This window comes from Lingula anatina, chromosome 3 (genome assembly GCF_051362555.1).
Source record: "Lingula anatina isolate TDL-2025a chromosome 3, LinAna3.0, whole genome shotgun sequence".
NCBI lineage: Eukaryota > Metazoa > Brachiopoda > Lingulata > Lingulida > Lingulidae > Lingula > Lingula anatina.
The window spans coordinates 15,420,319-15,442,832 of record NC_141769.1 but is presented as its reverse complement, the minus strand read 5'-3'; the positions used below and the strand labels follow the sequence as shown (position 1 = coordinate 15,442,832).

At 34.6% G+C, this 22,514-nt stretch overlaps 2 protein-coding genes across 8 annotated transcripts in view; one reads left to right on the top strand and one right to left on the bottom strand.

The window, feature by feature from the left end:
• LOC106175926 (copper-transporting ATPase 1-like) overlaps window positions 1-11,364 on the top strand; it is a 20,338-nt gene extending 8,974 nt beyond the window's left edge. For 2 of the 7 annotated variants that reach the window (XM_087008890.1, XM_087008892.1), the window contains exons 5-24: window positions 48-211; window positions 1,079-1,240; window positions 1,501-1,580; window positions 2,018-2,231; window positions 2,545-2,778; window positions 2,983-3,123; window positions 3,562-3,670; window positions 3,933-4,057; window positions 4,331-4,465; window positions 4,771-4,962; window positions 5,187-5,363; window positions 5,635-5,794; window positions 6,395-6,429; window positions 6,513-6,633; window positions 7,012-7,154; window positions 7,399-7,602; window positions 7,955-8,072; window positions 8,344-8,446; window positions 9,245-9,274; window positions 9,834-11,364. In XM_087008890.1, coding sequence (XP_086865016.1) covers window positions 48-211; window positions 1,079-1,240; window positions 1,501-1,580; window positions 2,018-2,231; window positions 2,545-2,778; window positions 2,983-3,123; window positions 3,562-3,670; window positions 3,933-4,057; window positions 4,331-4,465; window positions 4,771-4,962; window positions 5,187-5,363; window positions 5,635-5,794; window positions 6,395-6,429; window positions 6,513-6,633; window positions 7,012-7,154; window positions 7,399-7,602; window positions 7,955-8,072; window positions 8,344-8,446; window positions 9,245-9,274; window positions 9,834-10,104 — 2,918 coding nt within the window. In that variant the 3' untranslated portion in view covers window positions 10,105-11,364. Of the gene's footprint in view, window positions 1-47; window positions 212-1,078; window positions 1,241-1,500; window positions 1,581-2,017; window positions 2,232-2,544; window positions 2,779-2,982; window positions 3,124-3,561; window positions 3,671-3,932; window positions 4,058-4,330; window positions 4,466-4,770; window positions 4,963-5,186; window positions 5,364-5,634; window positions 5,795-6,311; window positions 6,430-6,477; window positions 6,634-7,011; window positions 7,155-7,398; window positions 7,603-7,954; window positions 8,073-8,343; window positions 8,447-8,916; window positions 8,969-9,244; window positions 9,275-9,833 lie in introns of those variants that run through there. The other 5 variants (XM_087008895.1, XM_087008891.1, XM_087008893.1 and 2 more) reach the window with 5 other exon arrangements.
• On the bottom strand, window positions 11,354-22,514 carry LOC106172283 (exosome complex component RRP45). The gene is made up of 14 exons (XM_013552922.2): window positions 22,327-22,514; window positions 21,823-21,917; window positions 21,369-21,488; window positions 20,941-21,043; window positions 20,620-20,717; window positions 20,300-20,339; window positions 20,036-20,118; window positions 19,521-19,653; window positions 19,123-19,211; window positions 13,199-13,351; window positions 12,951-12,975; window positions 12,544-12,670; window positions 12,240-12,330; window positions 11,354-11,960 (listed from the first exon to the last, which is right to left on the bottom strand). Exons 1-14 carry the CDS (start codon window positions 22,390-22,392, stop codon window positions 11,837-11,839), a joined length of 1,347 nt encoding a protein of 448 aa, XP_013408376.2. The 5' UTR covers window positions 22,393-22,514; the 3' UTR covers window positions 11,354-11,836.

Here is a 22,514-nt window from a genome sequence, read left to right as displayed (position 1 = left end):
GTATGTGATGGATTCATACAGATCAGTTTGAATTTTGTGATTTCCAGGTATTTCTTCAGTGTTGGTGGCTTTGATGGCCCAGAAAGCAGAAGTGAAGTATGATCCTGCCTACATGATGCCCTCCCAGATTGCTACCCTGGTCACAGAACTGGGCTACCCCGCCATGCTGATCGAGAATGAAGGAACAGGTGATGGGCACCTTGAAATCCAGGTATAATATAATTATAGTAATATTTAGGAAATAGAGAAATACATTTAATAATGCGCACACACCAAGAACTCAAAGTCGGTTTATTGTGCCTTTGTGAAGACAAAAAGCTTTGGCATCATTATTTGCCATATCTGTCACATCATGAAAAAAGGAACAAAATGTAAAATAGATTCAAGGAAACAAAATTGGCATAATGAAGACAAGTAATGTAATCAGCCCCATGTACCTGCAGATTAGAGTGACAGAGAGATGTGTACATTATTATGGTAATCCTTATTCTATTGGAGATATATAAAACTACCTGCATGTTTTTGTGAAAGGCAAAAATTATATGAATGCACTTTTATGTTGAAAATAGTGACATATAATTTTTAGCCTGACGATGTGTTCACATCAAGACTCACATGAACCTTTAATAAGACCAGCTGACATCATCATACAGGCATATTGCTTTACATTAGATTTATGATTCTAAGATGCTCTGTAATAGTGTCACCTAATCTGGGTCATTTGGTGATGGCTTTCAGGCTTTTCTGGTGTCAGCAAGGATGTTTCAGGATAGTTCAGTTATTGTTTATTCTGTGTAATATAGGGCTGTATGTACCTTAAGTATTCACAGGAAATAATTTCTAGGCAAATGCTGTAGGTATCACTGCTCCTCTAGGGCCATCCTAACATTTACATTATATTTCATCCAAATAGCAAATGAATTTATAAAATAGCAATTTTCAAGCAAGAACATCAGTTAAAAGTTAATTAGTCCTTTATTTTCTTCAACCAATGTAAAGAATCTTTATCAATTATATTGTTATGTAGCAGTATGAGCCTAGATCTTTCTTGTTTTATGAATATATCACTCTTTTCCAGATTGGTGGTATGACATGTTCATCCTGTGTCCACCGTATAGAGTCCCATATGGTGAAACAACCAGGTATCAAATCTGCCATAGTTTCCCTGGCAACCAATAGGGGGCGCTTTGAGTTTGACCCAGAAAATACAGGACCAAGAGATATTATGAATGAAATAAGGGTAATTCTGTCTTTTGTTAGATGTTTTTATTAGAGATAAAGTCATATTAAACCCTTTCAGTAATATTTTAGCTTCAAAATTGTAAATAGGCTGTTAATAAATTTTAAACAATAGAACAAAAAAAAAGAAGGAAAAATGCTAAAAGAGCCCAGGATCTCAGTGGCTGGTGACATCAAAAATTGTATGTTTGAACCAAATAAATCATGACTGCTATTGAGTTTTCTGTATTAAGTTAAACTTAGTACTAATCAATTTTTTAGGATATGGGATATGAGGCTTCCCTGGTCACAGATAATTCCAAGAATTCTGCTGCACATGAACACAGGAAAACTACCAGGCAGTAAGTGGCATTGTCATGTTTAATCATGTTTTAGAGTAGCGTCTCAGCTGCTCTCAGTTTCAAGTATTATAAAAAAGGCAAAAAGTATATATTTGAACTAGACAAATTTAGAATTTTTAAAAATTAGGATTAACTGACAAGTATTTTATTCATTTGAACATCAGTTAAATCAGTTATGTAATTTGGTGTTTCTAGTGAGCATATTTATTTGAATAAATAGAGCTTAATGTCAAAAAGTGCTCAAGCTGGAATGTGATGCACAACTGCCATCTTGAATATTTGCCACATTGGCAAGATGACATATACAAGCAATAAGGTACATTGTTTTGGCACTGAACATTTAGTAAGTTATGTCGGATCTTAAACCTGGCATGTACTGATTTTATATATCATTGTAAAAAAAACTCTAAATGTTTAATTGATACTTATAATTCTAGGTGGAGAAATTCATTCCTGTTTTCCCTCATACTTGGTGTACCTTGTATGGTGGTCATGATGTACTTCATGTTTGCTTATATGCACATGCCTGGTCACCAGATGGCAGCAGGTGGCAGTAATGATACAGCTGATTCCTCGCCAGGTGTCCCCATGGTGACAGCAGGACTGTCTGTGGAGAACTTGATTCTATTTTTACTGGCAACTCCTGTACAGGTATTGCTACATTTTATACTATGCTAAAACATATCAAGATGAGACTGGATAAAGTTTTGTTTGAAATCCAGGAGAAGTTCATTGTTCAGGAATTGTTTATATAGTTAAAAATTTACCCAGGGGCAGATCCAGGTGTATTTTTTTTTTTTGGAGGGGGGGGGGGCAGATACATCGGGACCCCCCTCTTAATCTGCCACTGATAGCCATATTAATTTCTCTCATATGTTTATATATTTTTTAATGATTCAGAAATTTGATTTTGAAATATTATAGACATTGTTTCCTAACTTAAAACTTATTGGATCTCTTTCAGTTTATTGGTGGTAGATATTTTTATATCCAAGCCTACAAAGCTTTGAAACACAGATCCACCAATATGGATGTCCTTATTGTCATGGCAACCACAATATCATATGTTTACTCAGTCATTGTTGTGGCTGTTGCCATGGTGATGCAAGAGTCCACGAGTCCACGTACATTCTTTGAGACCACACCTATGTTAATGGTGTTTATATCATTGGGACGGTGGCTTGAACATATAGCAAAGGTAAGTAGATAATGACTGAATATGGTTTTTGATTAAATGAAAATAAACTTTCTTTTGCAAAGTGACTGAATATAGTGCATCACAGAAAATAATACATGAAACAGATGTAGCTTCCAAAGTAATAGTAAATTAATGATAACAGAGGACCATTATGGATATATACACAAATGTTCAAAATTTGCATAATTTCTATCTCAACTTTAGGGCAAGACGTCAGAGGCTCTGACCAAGCTGATGTCTCTGCAGGCCAGTGAGGCTTTACTGCTGGAGTGTGACAAGAATGGCCAGGTGATCAAGGAACAGAGGATCAGTGTGGACTTAGTTCACAGGGGAGATATTCTCAAGGTGAGGGAACACACTGGACTTGCCTTCATCTCATGGATTTTAGTCAAATGGGAAACATACTCCATTTTGATCTAGTGAATTAAACCAGTTTGTCATTGATTTGTTTCAAAGTTTTGATTAGTGAAAACTATCCACCTGGCTATAAAAATTCAAGATTGTGCCTATGGGATTGTAATATAGTAAATGTAATAAAGTCATACTTTTGTTTCTGGCTGCTATTCACAAACAGTTTACCTGCAATCTGATGTATTACAGATAAAAAATACTTAAAAGCAGTGATGTAACATTCAATTTATTTTGGTCTGTACCATAACACAATTTATTTATCATATCTAGTAGGTTTTTCCTGGAATAAAGTCCATAGGATGTCACAAACTTAAAAAACTATCTGTATGATGATGAATTCTTGTTATCACACTTGATATTTATCATCTCTAGGTCCTACCTGGAGAGAAGATCCCAGTGGATGGTAAAGTGACCGAGGGCCACTCCATGTGTGATGAATCTCTAATCACAGGAGAGTCCATGCCCGTGGAGAAGAAAAAAGGTGGGTTTTTCCTTTAGATCAGAGCATCTTCTACTCAGTATAAGGAACAGTGAGCCAGATATTACCATGTGATATACATTTTTGATGGTGATGGTGAATGACTCTAAGCTTTTAATTGTTAGCTGATGAAGAAATTGGTTAAATTTGTAAAGAAATACAAACAAGGATGTACTTGTTGGAATTCTGAACTAATTTTGACTTTAAGTTTGAAAGTACCTTAATTAATATGTACTAACCTATTCTGTTATTGATCAAATGACAGGTTCTTCTGTGATTGGAGGATCTATCAACCAGAATGGCACTCTGTTGGTGGAAGCTACACATGTGGGGGCAGACAGTGCTCTTGCTCAAATAGTCAGGCTTGTGGAAGAAGCTCAAACATCCAAAGTAGGTCACATTCATAAAGTGAACAGAAATTTGGTTTTATTTCTACCACTTTACAATGCTCTCGTATTTTTTTATTTAAAGAATCTTTTGTATGGTTCAACTGAATTGAATATTCATTGCTTATACTTTTATAAGAAAGGATACTTCACATAGAAAATTTTAATGCATCTGCACCTTTCAGTGCTATATCATAACATTGAGCCGGGGCATGTCATAAGTATGCCCTATTTACAGTGGTTTTATCAAACAATTGTTTTTAAAATTTTCATCCAGGCTCCTCTCCAGGCAGTGGCAGACACCATAGCTGGCTATTTTGTCCCTGGGGTTTGCACCATCTCTCTCCTCACAGCTGTAGTATGGGTTATAGTGGGCTATGCCACTTATAACCAGTTGGACATTCATTGGAAAGTAAGGCTTTGTTTTTTTTTTTCTGTGCTTGATATATGTGAACATGTGTGTAATAATTCACAGTAAAGAAAAAAAAAAGAAATTAGTCTTTTTTTGTTATGCAATTTTTCACAAATGATAAAAAAATCCCTTAAAATAAGTGTTACTATGATGTATATTGAGAGCATTGCAAGATAAGTACCTGAAATTCATTTTATGTGTGATTAAACTGAAGGACTGAATAAAGTTAAAAAAAGGTGTCAGGTAAAAAAAAAAAAAATCTGACATTTCATACAATAACACCACATGAACTTTTTCTATTTCAGTCAGAAAGTGGAATGGGCAAGAACGAAATTATCTTCCAGCATGCGTTTAAGTTTGCCATCACAGTTCTAGCAATAGCCTGCCCCTGTGCCCTGGGCCTGGCCACACCCACTGCTGTTATGGTGGGGACAGGGGTGGGCGCCACTAACGGGATACTCATCAAGGGAGGAGAGCCATTAGAGATTGCGCACAAGGTAAAATAAGTGCTAGAATTTTTATTGTTGAATTTTAAATATGTTCAGTTGGGGAAACTTACATAAGTGTAGTACGTGAATGAAGGTAGATTTGGAAATCGGTGGTTTAAGAATGAGCAATTCAAATGTGCACATGTTTCAGAATATAATTTTTATATTTTCAATTATTATAAGTTATAGGAGGTTGCTTTTCAATTTTCACTGTAACTTTTCTCTCTCCATAGGTACAGAGTATTGTGTTTGACAAGACAGGCACAATAACTCGTGGTATAGCAGAGTTGACTAGACTGACACTGTTTAATACAGGGTTGTCCAAACATCTGGTGATAGCTGTCACTGGGACTGCAGAAACCAGCAGTGAACACCCTGTAGCTGCAGCCATTGTCAAATATGCCAAACAGGTGAGTATCAGATTGAAATAATGAAGGAAATGATTTGTAACGACGAAAAGTTGTATAATCTTCAAATTACACAAATTATCCCGTTTCCATGAATACTGAAGGTGCATGTGCAGATAGGACATCACCCTTTCACTGTGATTCACAGAGTTCCAAATTCTCCATGACATAAGTGAACACAGAAAGTCTGAGAGATATCCATTAATTTTATAAAGAACTGTTTAAAACCTTATACAATTTTTTTTTATTTGCTAAATTTAATGCACATTTGCAGGCACTGGGTGCAGAGACCCTGGGCAAGGTGTTGGATTTCCAAGCTGTCCCAGGCTGTGGCTTGAAGTGTAGAGTGACCAATGTTGATCATCTGGTGAGCAGTATGGAAACAAAGGACATTCTCAAAGAACACACTAATATTGACAGAGACGAAATACAAGGTATGTGACATTCAAATACTGCATTCAGTTTTTTGAGCTGAATTCAGAAGTCAATATTTTCTGTGATATCTTAAGTTAATCTGTTGTTTTACCCAAGCCATCTGCACAGTGTTTCAAGAATTGGGAAATATGTTCTTAAAAAGCAGTTGGTCACAAAAGTCAATCTCTGGGTAGCTTAGCCAAGACAATATACACGTCTTTTAGTATTGGTTACTGTTAAAAGCACAAGTTGACTCTAGTTTTTTGTTGGAAAAATTGACTTGATAATTTTCTGTCCTCAGACCTGTAAGATGCTCCCTCCTGCAGTGACTGTGAGATATTGATATGTAAAGTTATTATATTTTCTATCCCCATATCTGCAAGATGCCCCCTCTTCCAGTAGCTATGAGGTATTGATGGGTAAATTGTTATGTTAGTTATATTTCTATCCTCAGACCTGCAAGATGTCCCTGCTTCCAGTGGCTATAAAGTATTGATTCATAATATGAATTATTATAGTTATATATTCTATCCTTAGACCTACAAGATGTCCTCTACTCCAGTGGCTATGAGGTATTGATTGGTAATATAAATTATTATAGTTATATTTTCTATCCCCAGACCTACAAGATGCCCCATCCTCCAGTGGCTATGAGGTATTGATTGGTAATATAAATTATTATAGTTATATTTTCTGTCCCCAGACCTACAAGATGTCTCCTCCTCCAGTGGCTATGAGGTATTGATAGGTAACAGGGAGTGGATGGGTCGTAACATGCTGACAGTCACTGAAGCCATGGATCAGGAGATGTCATATCATGAAAACAAAGGAGAAACTGCAGTACTCTGTGCAATTAATGGTAAGGCTTTAGTATTTCATTTTTGGTGTCTTTCCTCGTTTGTAATATGGATGGGTTTTGAAGGACTGGTGCACATGAACACATGCATGCACGCACGCACACTATTTGGCTTAACAAAGCAATTAATTAAATGAAGGTATACATTTTGTTGTTGTTGTAGCCTTGTTTTTGGAAACTTGTACTACATTTAATGGAAAGTGCATTAGACAATAGATTGTGTGAAACAACTCCAGTGTAATAAACACTAAGTGATTGATTTAACATTGGTAATTGAAGTTGACAATGACAAAAAATTGGCCAATGACACTGTGAACATCAGGAAAAAAAGTAGTTACCTACTGCAGATTGCGATTAATAAAATGACCTGTATTTTCTCAGGTGAGATAGTTGCCATGCTGGCCGTGGCAGACACAGTGAAGGAAGAGGCTCACCTTGCTGTGTACACACTGAAGAAAATGGGACTCAATGTTTTCCTCCTCACAGGAGACAATCTCAAGACAGCTAAGGCAATAGCCAAACAGGTGTGGTTTATGGTCTGAGATATTATCATTATAATGTAAACAGTATCAGCTGTTTATTACATAGATAACAGTTAGTCTGCCTTATGTTGTTAAAATCAGAACCTGCTTGATCCAATGATCTTATATTGTATGTTAGATGGTGAAACGGAATGCAAAAGGAATTTTAAAAAACATGCATTATATTTTATACAATTAAAAGTGCTATTATATAATAATGGCTTACATTGAACTGTCTGTATTCTAGGTTGGCATCAGTAAAGTGTTTGCAGAAGTGTTACCGTCTCACAAAGTGGCCAAGATCAAGCAACTCCAGAAGGACGGGCACCGTGTTGCCATGGTGGGGGATGGGGTCAATGATTCCCCTGCCCTGGCACAGGCTGACCTTGGCATTGCCATAGGAACTGGAACTGATGTTGCCGTGGAAGCAGCAGGCGTGGTGCTAATTAGGGTAAGACATCAGGATGATGTTGTGGCTTTTGAAGATATGTATTTGATGGTTATACAGATTTTATCACATTAGATTAAAGAGAATGACTAATAATAACGAAATGGGGAAAATTTTGCAAGTTTGATTCATATGAAGAAGTTGGTTATAAAAGTATGACATATGAGACATCATGATTTGAAACAAGTGCACAGTACCAATTTTCAAATATCTTGTGCACTTTTTAATGAAATACCGTCTTATTTGATTACTTTTTTGGGGGAAGGGGGGATGGTTACTATAAAGATATTTCCCTGATAGCTATAGTATATTAAAATCTCTTTTAAATATCTTAGTATTTTTGTTGTTATTTTAGAATGACCTGTTAGATGTGGTGGCGGCCATGCGTCTGTCAAAGAAGACAGTGAGGAGGATAAGGTTCAACTTCCTGGCTGCTACCATCTACAACATAGTGGGAATACCTGTAGCTGCTGGTGAGTGGATTATAATTAGGAGAGGAATGGTTTTGGAAAATGTCATGATTTTAGACAATTTTAAAGAGATATGTAAAATGGCACATTTTTGTGGAAAATTGGTATGAAATTATGAATGCACTCATGTTCCATTTGATCAAAGATTAGATGGCTGTCCACCATAGTGGCAGCAATTTTTTAGTCCAGAAGGTAGTAGAGCTTGTTACTTCAACAACTGTGGTAAGTTAACAAAGCTGTTTACTAAATGAAAATTATGATGTTTGATTTCCAGGTGCTTTATTCCCAATTGGTATTGAGTTAATGCCATGGATGGCCTCTGCTGCAATGGCTGCCTCATCTGTGTCTGTCGTCTGCTCATCATTGTTGCTGAAACTGTAAGTATCATCTGTGTAGTAGAAGGACAATACAATTTCTTGCACTTGATTTTGAAGACTTACTCTTTAAAGGGATAACAACTGTTCATTTTAGCCAAAAAGGGATTTTCCTTGGAAAAACAACAATTTTCCATTACTTACCAATGGTTAATGAATCCATTCCAACATTCAAAGTTAATCCCTGATTTATTATAAATCTACGAGTTGTTTACAATGTATTCATTGTGAAATATGTATCTCATACAAAGAGTTGTTATCCCTTTAATATTGCACCATATTTTGTACAAAGTATTGAAAAATACATATGGCTGGGACTTTCAGATAAATTCCTTGGATTTATGAACAAAATAACAAAAGTTGTTTTAAATGTTGATTTTTTTTTTCATTTTTCAATGTAAGCCCTTAAAAAATTACTTTGCTAAAATTAGATAAAATTTTGTATTAATTGCTTTATGTCTTAATGTGGTCAGTTTCAAGATGCCACGTCCTGAAGATCTTCTGACAAGTGAATATATGGCCAGGGTGTGTTTGCCAGACATTTTTGTCCATTTCCTGTTGTTGTTCCTTGCAAAGAGTAAAGTTTTTTTTTTTTTATTTATTTGGAGAAGGAATTTTTGGGTGTAAAATAAATGAAAATTTCTTTTAGCAAATTGCCAACTGAAATCGCAACTTAATGTCTCTTCTCTTGGGATAATTTCAAGAAGTTTTTCATTACCCAGCATCCTGGACTGCCTGCTTATCGCTTTTTTTTTCACCTTTTCCCTCCTTTTTTGTATCAGCATTTTTGTTGTTTTACAGCAAACTTCACTCTTTCTGTTCCTGTCTCAGGTTTGTTTCCAGGACTGGGATTATATTGCATGATTATTAATCTCCCCTTCCCTTTACATAACACTTTAGTAGGTAGCTATAGTCACTGAGGTTGTGTACCCAATAAAATCAAAACCTTCCATAGAAATAGATGGTATACAGCAGTATTCTAACACACTTCAGTTAAGAAAATAAAAAGGGTATATGGCCTGGAGAATATTTGATAGGTAAAAATCATACCTGCATCAGAACATTAATTTTGTGATATTTTTGTTCCTAGGTCCATAGCTAGTGATTGGGTTGTTGGAAAAAATGTACTCAGTACTCAAATGAGTATTTTTTAAACTACATTTGAGAGAAAAAAATTATGATGCTGTTTATGAAGTTTTGACCAATTCAAACCATTTGTTTGTAGAAATATTTGAACATTTGAAACAGAAATGGCATTCAATGATTTATTTTTAAAATCACTCAGTAATTACAAAAGTCTAAAATAAAACTAAAAGGTCACCTCTCTTGTAACATTATTTCATGTAGCCCAATCAAATAATTCCAAACAATTCCTCTTTTATTCCAACAGCTTCAAGAAACCTAACAGAGAGGATCTCCTGACACAAGAGTACTTTCAGAAGTTCAGCTCAGGCAGGGACGAGTATGGGGAGGATGATATTTCTGTCCACTGCGGTATGGACGCCGACTTTGACCCCGATATTTATGGGAAGACCAGTCTCAAGGGCAGTATTAAGAGCATAGTCAGCAAGCTGAACATAGCAAACAGACCCAAGGGGCATGAGTACAACAGTCTGCTGTCTGTGAATGCACACGAAGAAATGGAGATGGACCCAGTGTAATATTTAGTATGGTATCATAATAACCTGAGAAGAACTCGTGAAAGCAAGCTTTCTGTTGTTATAGGCAAATAGTTTAATGCCTTCAAGTACATCATAAAGAGTTTTTAAAGTTCAAAATTGTTTATACTTTGCTTCTGTATAAAAACTCAGATTTATATATTTATTGCTTCTGCATGGAACATTATATGTATTGTATGATCTGTTAGAGAGTAACCATGTTTACACTGACAGTTTCAACCACAGTTCACACCTAACAATATTAACTTTTCTAATGTTAATGCACTACCTCCTAAGTGCCTTTCATTGGTTTCAAGTCACTTTTACAATGACATCTGAATGTTTGAGGAAAAAAGTTTGAATTTCCCGATTAACATTGATAAGAAAATATAATGAATATAAAAGAACAAATTTAACATGAAAAACTAATACTCTAGAAATATTTATTTTTGTTTGTTGATGCTTTGGAAATTACATGAATGCCAATTTAAGTGATAAACACTTAAATTCAGATATTTAAAGCAGGTCATCTTCTCAATTGATATTGCAGTTCTACACCTTTTCACCAATAGTTTCAGGTTGAATTGAGTTTTGCTTGCCAAATTTAAGATTTTTTTATGCTTGTGTAAAGCCATGACAGTTTATTTGACAAAATGCAAATATAAAATTTTTCCAATATTGTAGTACTGTAATAGCTGTTATGATATACATTTCTGTTTTATGGAAGGGATTTAATTCTTGCCCAAGTTGTCTTTATTGCCAGTTTGAAGGCCAAATTGTTCTGGAAGCTTCTTATAGATATGTTAAAATTATAAGATTGTATAAGTATGGTTATTTGTGGCTTATGCCAATACATTACTTTTTTCAGATTGTGAAGTTTTCAACCCTTCATTAACATAGTGATGTCAAAAAACTTGTTTCAGAATTCACTTTTTTATTACTCGTAGTACAATCTAACTTATACTCTTTCAGGCAATACAATCACACAAAACTTACTTGGGGAAAATAATTTGGGAACATTATTTAAAAAATCAGTAATTACTGAATACTTGTGACCAATTTTTAAAATCAAATTCACTATAATATTGGAGTAAAAAAGTGGAATTTTGAACTGTAATAAATAAGACGGGCAAGTGGTGACCCACATGTCTAGCAAGCCATTATCTGAAAAGTATAGTAAAAAGGAAGATGTTCATGTTGCATTGCATTAAAAATGTAAAACATTATTCAAACAAAAGAAAATAAAACAAAATTTATAAAATAGACATGTTTTATTCACAGTATTTTTCATGTTTTAAAAATACTCAAAATGGACACCAAATAAAAATTAAAACTAATAATAATTAAGTTTTGGTAAGAATTATACAAGAAAATTTATGATTATAAGCCAAGTCTTCACTGGTCCTGCATTCTTGGTCTTTGAAAATAGAAAATCTGGCAGCCAGATGGCAAAACCTTGAAAAGCCACGACAGAAGAAGGTAGCTTTACACACCCACTGAAAACAGATTTGACGTGGCAGGAGATTAAACTCCAAAATCTTTCCCTTGAAATTGCATGGGCAGTTTTTAATTCTAAGCTGCCTCAGAACTTGGGTGAATTCACACACCAACACTCTGAAACTGTAGCCAATGTTGCAGAAAATCCACTGATACCAATCCTTATATAAGAGGGTCTGACTTACTGTGGTGGCTTGACTATATAGAGGCATTTAAGAAATTACCCATACTATCATCATCACCTGCCAGTCTTTTTCTTCTTCTTCTTCAATTTTTCACCCGCTTTTGCAGGTGATTTTGAGTCCTTGGATATAGGTTTCAGAGCGGATGTCAGATCTATTGTGTCTGGTGCTTTATTGTCCCTTTAAGTTAAAACAACCAAAAGGTAACTGACATGATATTGTATTGTCTAAACAGCATAAATATTATTATTGATTTACTTTCTCTAGTGTGCATATAGCATAGAGAAGAGATGAAAACTGTACAAAAGACATTCACCTTTTTTAATCAAACTGAATAAACATTTAAACCCAATTCAGACAAAAAGTTAAAAAGAAAAAATTCAAGCAGAAATTCTTTTTTTTGGTCCTTTTTTAAACAGTATTCCAAGAAAAACAAGAAATTTTCCTTTTCCATCTTACCCTTTTCCCTTCCCAATTTTAGTATCATCCAACTCCTCTAACACTACAACTTCTTCCTCCTCACTGTCTCCACTCAACTCTCCAGTTATATCTGAAAAATCAAAGACCTCCACTTTAACAAAAAGTCATAAAAAGTTATCAGGACACCATAAAATTAAAATATAATAACAAACTTTTATAGCAATACTTATCATTTGAACAATTTATTTTCCAGTTAAACAAAAAATTTAAACACAAAACTATATCTGTTCATTATATTGCTGGTAAACATTGTCTAAAGACACAAATTGAAACTGTTGCCTACCAACTACAGCTGTTGCACCTTTCTTGTTAACTTGACTGGTTTTGTTTTCCTTCATTCTGTTCTCTTCTTCACTTTCCACACCCCATGTGTTAGCACCTCCCTCCCCTATAGCTCCAGTACCAGGACCCTGGAATGATTCAAACAGACATTTATATCAATATGGCAAAGCAACAACTCCAGAAAGTTCATACTAGGTTCCTAGGGAAAACTGTGTAATTAAACCTTTATAATAAGCAGTACACACTAAAAATAATGTTATATCATAGCCCACAGGAACCATTACTTTTATGGTTCGAACTGGATATAGCAAACCAATCCAAACTATACAATGAAGAAAGGATCAGGATGAAAATTGATTACATTCAAAACAAATGTACAGGTGCAAAGTTGCATATTAAGAAACTTACCAAAATTTTCACCTCTGACACTGATCTTGATCCGAGTTAAGAAAAACAATTTCAACATGGTATTTACGTACTTTCAACAATGGTTTATCATTATATTTGTTACAGCTATTACCAAGATGATTCTTACAATATCTTAATGTCTTTTCAAATAAGAAACACAACAAATCAAAAAATAATTAATTGTAAAAACTTTGAAAAATGCAATATTCTTGGTAAATGCACCAAAAATAAACATGTATCAAGGATACTCCATTTCTTCTTCGTCATCTTTTCCATTTTCTAACAGCTGATAGGCCATCTCCATGGCAACCTCTGTGTCCACTTCCTGAGCCTGCTGCTGATTGGCTGTCACCTTGGCAGGTTCCTGAGATGCAGCAAAGCCAAATTTCTCTCCAGAGGACCTGTATTAGAAATGTGACAAAACTGACCTGAAAAGCTACATATATCTGTCAATCTTTGCTAGTGGTTACAAAATGTTGAATTTGACCGAAAATTTCAAACTTTCTCTGGGAAGCTGTAATTTTGCGATGTGATAGCTACACCATCACAGTTTATCATTTCATAAAAAGAGAAACAGCAGCTGCCCTTTTTAGGGCACACAGGAGAGTTGAACAGCTATACCCACCAAATCCAAGACGCGTTACCCTGGGCAATATATTTTGCACAAACTAATGAAAGTCTAATGGAATGTTTTCAGTTTTAGTTTAAATCATTAGGGGGTGTTGTCTCAGTGCTTCAAAACTGGGTTTGAAGAATTTAATCCACATTTCATAATTAATAAAAATGGTGAATATGGGGTTCACGGTTACGTCATTGACGCGGGTACAACAATTTTTTATAATCATGTAAATAATAACAATATTTTTGCTATTATCCATACACACTTCAATCATGAGGGGCACACCACTTTCACATGCTTTTAAAATGGAATTGACAAACACAGAGGAATAATGCACATTTTATTTACTGTAACTCTGTCACATGGGACACACACTGAACAAAGTTGATCTAAAGAATGTTCCAGATTGTAGTTTTTTATCTGAATTATTATTTTTTTAATTATTATTTTAACACAATAACGTTCAGTTAAATACAAAATTTAACAAAATGAAGTTCAGTGTAACACAAAGTTCATAATTATAACATTCTTCCTGACATATGTGGACCAATGGTGATATCTGTTCTGTGCTCACTAAGGCATCCACTCTTGGGATTCTGAAAAAAAAATCACACAAAGAATCTGTTAACTCTGATAACGAACAATGGATAACCTAAGATCAAAAATAGTTTATTGCTTATTCAAACAAAGTACAGTGCATTATGAGTGGCAAACACGCATATTACTGAGACACATTTTCTTCACCCATTTTCGGTGCTTCATTGCGTAACGTAAGTGTTGCTAGTAATCCATTATTGCTGTTTTTACAGACGGTTAAATTTTAAACGCACGGAATACAGTGTAGCAGCTTAATTTAAGACAAAACTAAAACAAGGCAGCAAAGCTGTCAAATGTACAGACAAAAAGCAGGAAATAACAAAATAGGCTACTGTCAATTCTGATACAAAAGTACATTATGTTAAACTGCAAATTCAACATCAAATTTTAATTATGCTCAACAGGTAATACCAATGTAAGTAAAATGTGTACCAAGCATAAGGCTTCAGGCCCATGGAAGTTCAAGTTCACACTTTGAAGATGTAAAACTTCCAGAAAAAGAAGTTAATTAGACTGCTTTTCCAACGTCAGGCTGCATTTTAGTCCTGTATTTCTTTTTTGAAAGTTTTGCAATCATAAGTAACATGGTTTTCTCATAATGGTCATCATGGCAGCAGCACCCAAAATTGTGTTTTCTTCTATTCTGATGCAATATTACATAATGGTTTACAGCATAATGACAATCAATTTTTAATAAGAAAATATACCTATCATGGATTTTCAGAAAATGTGACTATCATGGGTCTTCAAGCCTGTGGAACTTCAAAGTCACACATTGAAAATGCCAATATGTGAAAAATTAAATTTTCACAAAAAAATGTTTAACTGGCAGATTGCATTGCCTACTGAAGCTATGTTTTAGTCCCAAGTTTCTTTCCTGTAAGTTTGAGAACAGTAAGTGACATGGTTTTTCTTAAATGGTCATCATAGTAGCAGTGCCCAAAAATAGTTTTTTTTTCAAATTTTGATGCAATATTACATAATGTTAAACAGCATAATGACCATCAATTTCTAATAATAAAATATTAGTATCATGGATATTCAGAAAATGTGACTAGCAAAGGTCTTCTGGCCCATGGAACTTCAAAGTCACAACTTGAAAATGCCAAAATGTAAACAAGACAGCACTGTTCTGAAATGTTTTTTTCCACATTTTTAACAATTTTTAACATAAAACAAAATTAACAGTTTACTGCCATTTATATATGATCAACTAAAAAAATTGATGAGATGGGAAAAATATCAATAGAGCAGTGTTAAATGTCCAATTTCTTCCATTCTGAGATTCTGAACATAGTGAATGATTGAATCTGACAAACTGCAATGATATGAGTTTATTTCCATTTTTGAAACTTTATTACACAATACACGATAACAAGTTTACCATCATTTTTACAAAATCAACCAACAATGTTGTAAAGATGCAGGAAATGTCAAACAAACACTTTTACGTATCTTATTAATTAAATAATGAAACTGTTAACATGCCTAAGAATTGAATCTGAGGAAATGTGAAAAAAACAGCATAACTTCTAAAATAATGGCCCGATTATGCTGATTTTCAAACTCAACCTGAGTTTTAGTAAGATTAACCACTCCTGTGAGTTTCATGACAATTGGCCTATCTGTTTTTCTTATATTGTGTTAACAGTGTTGTATATATGCTGAAAAGTGAAAAAAACAGCATAACTACTAAAATAGTGGCCCAATCATGCCGATTTTCGAACTTGACCTGCATTTTAGTAAGATTAACCACTCCTGTGAGTTTCATGACAACTGGCCTATATGTTTTTCTTATATTGTGTTAACAGTGTTGCATATATGCTGAAAAGTGAAAAAAAAACAGCATAACTTCTACAATAATGCCTCGATCATGTTGATTTTCGAACTTGACCTGCGTTTTATGAATATTCATCAGCTCTGTAAATATAAAGCCAAAAAGTAAAACTGTCTTCCACTTATGGTGTTAAGGATAAAAGTGCACGGCGACGGCAACATGGACGGCGACGACAGATGCAGGTGATGGCAATATGTACATAATAAAATATATGTATCGTGGATTTTCAGAAAATGTGACTAGCATGGGTCTTCAAGCCCGTGGAGGTTCTAAGTCACACCTTGAAAATGCCAATATGTGAAAAATTAAATTTTCACAAAAAACCGATTAACTGCCAGAAAGAATTACCAAACAGACTGCATTGCCTAATTAAACTGTATCTTAGTCCCATGTTTCTTTCCTGTAAGTTTGAGAACAGTAAGTGACATGGTTTTCCTTAAATGGTCATCATGGGAGCAGTGTCCAAAATAGGGGTTTCTTCAAATTTTGATGCAATATTACATAATGTTTAACAGCATAATGACCATCAATTTTTAATAATAAAATATTAGTATCATGGATATTCAGAAAATGTGACAAGCAAAGGTCTTCAGGCCCATGGAACTTCAAAGTCACACCTTGAAAATGCCAAAATGTAAACAAGACAGCACTGTCCTGAAATGTGTTTTTTTCCATTTTTAACAATTGTTTAACATATAACAAAATTAACAGTTTACTGCCATTTTTATATGATCAACTAAGAAAATTGATGACATGGGAAAAATATCAATAGAACAGTGTTTAATGTCCAATTTCCTCCATTCCGAGTTTCTGAACATAGTGAATGAATTAATCTGACAAACTGCAATGATATGAGTTTTTTTCCATTTTTGAAACTCTATTATACAATACATGATAACAAGTTTACCATCATTTTTACATAATCAACTAACAATGTTGTAAAGTTGCAGGAAATGTCAAACAAACACATTTACATATCTTATTAGTTAAATAATGAGACTGTTAACATGCCTAAGAATTGAATCTGAGGAAATGTGAAAAAACAGCATAACTTATAAAATAATGGCCCCATTATGCTGATTTTTGAACTTGACCTGCGTTTTAGTAAGATTGATTACTAATGTGAGTTTCATGACAACAGGCCTATCGGTTTTCCTTGAAATGTGTTAACAATGTTGCATATATGCTAAAAAGTGAAAAAACAGCATAAATACTAAAATAGTGGCCCGATCATGCCGATTTTCGAACTTGACCTGCGTTTTAGTAAGATTGATTACTCCTGTGAGTTTAATGACAACAGGCCTATCGGTTTTCCTTAAAATGTGTTAACAGGGTTGCATATATGCTGAAAAGTGAAAAAACAGCATAACTTCTACAATAATGGCCCGATCATGCTGATTTTCGAACTTGACCTGTGTTTTATGAATATTCATCAGCTCTGTAAATATAAAGCCAAAAAGTAAAACTGCCCTCCACTTATCGTGTTAACAAGGAAAGTGCACGGCGCCGGCATCGGCATCGGCGACGGCATCGGCGACGACAGACGCAGGTGATGGCAATATGTACAGACACTTCTGTGTCTGTACATAAAAAGTAATTCAATTTCGATGATTGAGTTTTCGAGAACAAGAGAACATGAATACGGTATCACCGCGTCACCATGTTCAATGTGACCTTAAGTCCCCCATGTGACACAGACGCAAAGCGAAAGTTCAGACGAAGTCACCCTACTTATAGAATGGTAAAAATCAATCGGTACACAAATATGTTGAAACAATTGAAGAAAAATGAAACGAAACTCATTATTTCTCACCTCCATACAAAGAAGATCCCAATAAACAATCCTGTGACGGTTAAATCGAGGGAATTACACCTGTGCCCTGCATCCTATCTCGACAGCGTCATTGCGTGACATGTTATCAGAATGGGCCACCCGCCAGTTTGAACTGGTTTTTTTAGTGTGCAAAAGAAGCCATTCGTGTGTAAGACGTCATCAGTTAGTGAGTATGGAAGAAGATCGCTATCGATGTATAATTTTCACGCGGCATTTTAAAGTCGTCTGATAAGAATCGATCTCTGAAGTTTCAGCGTTGCGAACGTTATATTGGGACGCGGTGAAGAAAAATCGACCTTGCTGAGCAATAAATGTGAAATTCTTAAGAAAACTGATATTATCATGGATTTCGTGACACAAACTAACCGACATACTACTTTGGACGATTGAACAGTTTTAGTACGGAAAGATAGGATTAGATGAAATTTTCATCGGGGTGGGACACCGCATGTATCGTAAGTTAAGCTAATTTTGTGATCATTTTTCAGTCACTTCAAATAAATTTTTATTTAAATAACCATTTGCACATTCTGTTTATTATATCTTCTTGCAGTAGGTGTATTCCCTGCTTCAATAATTCATTCAAACCCTAAACAAACTGTTCCTAAATAGAGGTAGGGTCGAAATTCCACAAAAAAGGACGCCATTTTGAGGGTAATTTCGATATATTTTCTGCTTTTTCTCTTATTTTGCTTTTATAACAGCATCCTCCTTGCTCATGCAGCTTCTTTGATTTGTTATTGAAACATACACAACGATGTCATGAGAATTTGGTTGGCTATCTAAATTTAAATTACATTCTTGTTATGGCCCCCCTGCAGTGCACCACTAGCAAAGAATGACTGATATATACCTCAGTATTCAGATATGACACCAAAATCATGATTCGTATGTATTGACTGATTACTGAAAAAATTCTCCCCATCTGCACCAAAGGTTAACTTATCAAATGGTTTTGCTGTTATATGAGGAAAGTTCAACAGAATTATGACAGCTTCAGATACTATTTCAGCTGTGCAAACCAACAAGAAGTTCATCAAGTACAGTGGCCTTAGTGCTTCATCTACAGTTATAGTGGTCATGATTAATTGTGCATTACTTTGAGTGCAAACACATAACCAGGTTAACTTGTAAACCATGCTTGACCTATAGCAGTAGTGGTAAGACTGAGAAATGTTACACAAAACATGGAGTATTTTTATCAAACTAAAGGACAAACTGAATGCAACTAAATTATTCAAGTGTAACAGCATAGAACAATAGGGGTCTCCATGAATGAACTAACCTTGCTTTAGAGTCATTTTCCAGAGCTTTGTGGATGAGTTCTGTGATTTCTATCACCTTCACAACAGCAATGTTGGAGCACCTTAAGACCTGACGTGAAATAAACAGACAATATGAAAATAACACACAACTTCTAAGTGATGAAGGAAGTGCTCCAGAAGAAAAATACACTACTGCAGTGACAATAATGTTGACTCATTTTGACTTTAGGAAATTTGATTCATTCAAAAAGAATACTACAAAATATATAAAAAAAGAAAGAGACAGACAGACAGTAAGCCAGACTGTCCATCCATCTGTCTGTCCATCCATCACTCACTCATTAACTCATTCACTTGGTCTTTAAGTGACAACATATTTCCTGCCAGCTAAATGTGTTGGTGATTCACATTTACTTACTTGGTCTTTAAGCAACAACATATTTCCAGTCATCTGAAGGGTGCATATTTCTCTGTGTTTGTTCATTGCAATGACCATCTTTCCGTCCATCACCTTCTCCTCCTTCTCAGTAGGGTCAACCAATAAATATTTCCTGAACAAATGAATATATCAAACATGGCAATTGATGAGATGCAGTGTGAAAGGTGCAGTGTATGGAAGTAAGCCATGGAACTTTATTTATGGGCACCTTAAAATTGCTTTTAGACCCCAAGATCAATATGCCTTTTGTGGGACCAAAAGTTGCAAGAACAACTTCCCATCAATATTAATGGGTAATATTAATATTGATGGGAAGTTGTTCTTGCAACTATCATGATATCACATGACCAATTACTGAAAAATTGTCCCCATCTGTACTTAAGATGTAATAAGATACCAAAATAAAACAATCCTCACTGACCACAATACACCTCATCTTTTCGGTATTTCATCTTTTAGCTAGTTAATAAGTACAAATTGTTTTGTTCACTCACCCCTGTTCATAGAAGGCAAACGTGACACATATAGGCATATGGTGTAAACTGAGAGGAATGGGTTCCCGCTCCTCTGCTTTATGCTGGAAGTAGATGCAAGATCAAAATGATATTTTCCAAAATGCATTTTTCTTCTTTTAAAATTATGTGTCTACTTATTTAATTCATAAATATTTCAGATTCTGAAGATGTATGGTAACTTCTTAAGGATATTATTCAGAAGTGTTTATTTTTCCATCTTTCAGATTTTAGGTTAACACTTACTATTGTGACCTCTTCGCCATCGACAGTCACATCAGGACGTCTGCAATATGTAGAAACAAATTCATTTAAACTGAGAAAAAATACTATCAAGTTTACAATGAAACCTTCAATGAGTTAAAAATGAAGTTGTTTTGTACTGAAAGGTATTAAGTAAAAGATAAGAATTTTGCATGTTATAATAAATTGTAAAAGTGGTTTCTGGGTTTTAATTTTGAATTTTGAATAACAGCACTACATTACCCATGTAAAGAGCACTTTCTAAGCATCAGTTACTTAATCATCCAGTTTAAGAAATGCTCTCCTATAACCCCCATCCTCACCTGAAATGTGCAAGTGCTGCCATTGCTGCTATACTAGCACAATCCATAATATTCCCTTCTTCATTCAACACATGAACATCTACACGGACTGAAAACACCTAGAGCAAAGAAAGTTGTCACAGTACTAAAATTTTGTCATTACTTTTTTCAAAAACATTTTGGATTTTTACAAATTAATCATTAGTTACAATTTTTTAAAAAATTGTTTTAACCTGGAGACAATGACAGACAGTGATCAGATAAGTAAACATAACTATCAAGTATCAAGCAAACTGAAACTTAAAATAATTGATCTTAAAATAAAAGAATAAAAATTCTAACCTTCTCCCCTGCTATGATACACAATGATTCTGTATCAATACATCGAGAATCTTTGATGCATCTCTCTAACAGTCTGTTCAGTTCTACGCCATATTCTGATAACCTGCAAATTGGTAAATATACTTCTTAAAGACTGCAATAAGGTCAGACATTGTTATTTCCCTTGTCTTTTATATTGAAGTTGCTATATTATGCAGATATTTACCAAACCCTTTTACAAACAGAAAGGGAAATTAAACCAGATATGTACATTTTTACTCAATGGTGACTTACGTTAATAAAAGTCATGTACATATAAAAATCACAAAGCCAATTCTATCAAGGTTACACATGTTCAAGGCTGTTAACAAAGAAAATCAAAATTAAAAACAATCTGTCTTAAAACACTGAGCTAATAATCAACTTGAATCTTCAGGTATGACCTTTACCTTCCTGCTTCAAAATGAGGAGCCGCCATAGGCGACAACTCCAAGTTGACATTGAGAAGTCCCTCTGTGGGCCGTGTCTGCTTGGGCTCTGTGATCTCACAGGACACTTGTGCAAGCACTCTAGAAAACATATCACAGTATAATACATAATGGAATATAGCATTAGATCCAAATGAGGGCTCTGCTTGCATGAGACCCAGCTATATGACCTGATATGTCTCCTAAGGCATCAGCAATTATCACAGTATTAAATAATATGTATATTGTTAATTGATGTATAATTCAATCATTTTATTCATCATATCATCAGCTGTGCTTATCATAATACAAACATTATTTTGACAGGCAAAATAAATTTGAAATTAAGACATTTTAATTGCGCTTGAGTGACATCAATTGGTTCTAGTATAAATCATAAGCACTGTGTATTCTTTTTCAAAGAACAGCTCTTTACCTTGTAAGCCCAAGCTCTACACTGCAGCATCCTCTGTCAATACCAAATGTTATCTTCAGCTTTCTGTAATCATATGCTTCTCTGCCATCTAGCCTCTGAAACACAAGGAAAATCAACATTGTTTTACAATGACCTTTAATAATTTAGTTCTGATTAAACTCATTAATTCAATTAGCTTATTCACAATTTGCTACTTTTTTTATAGTATATGTATAAATATTATGTCAAATAAGCTATAGTTAAATGGCAAGTTCACTGTTGTTCCTCAATATAATTGCATCACAGCTAGGTTGTCCTTTCAAGAAAGTGTCGTTAATAGACTCAACAGAATTAAGCACAAAAAAGAGTAAGTTAATCCACTGAAACATTGGGAGACCGGCACAGGCCTAGGGTTAAAATTAAATACTAATTATTTCAAAATAGTTGGAAACTGCATGCATATTCTGCCAATAAAAACAAAATACAGAAGTTGTGCTACAGCGTGGATCAGCCTAGAAATCTTACCCTCCTTTCGGCAATGGCTTTTAATATGAACTCCCGTTCACATATTGTCAACGGTACTTCCCTCATGATCAGAATGTCATCTGAAAACAGTAAGAAACCTGTAGTCACATTTTTCGTTTACCCACGTTTTCTAGTTACAAACGTGACGTGAATCGAATGTTCCATGACTCGACTGTTTTGCGCATGTG

Excerpts from the sequence above, each read along its gene's own strand:
- LOC106172283 (XM_013552922.2), bottom strand. The coding sequence starts at position 22,392 with ATGAGGGAAGTACCGTTGACAATATGTGAACGGGAGTTCATATTAAAA. Across the intron at positions 13,352-19,122 it reads GAAAATGACTCTAAAGCAAG|GTCCTCTGGAGAGAAATTTG; the intron begins GTTAGTTCATTC and ends TTTCTAATACAG. Across the intron at positions 12,671-12,950 it reads TGTCAGAGGTGAAAATTTTG|GGTCCTGGTACTGGAGCTAT; the intron begins GTAAGTTTCTTA and ends GAATCATTCCAG.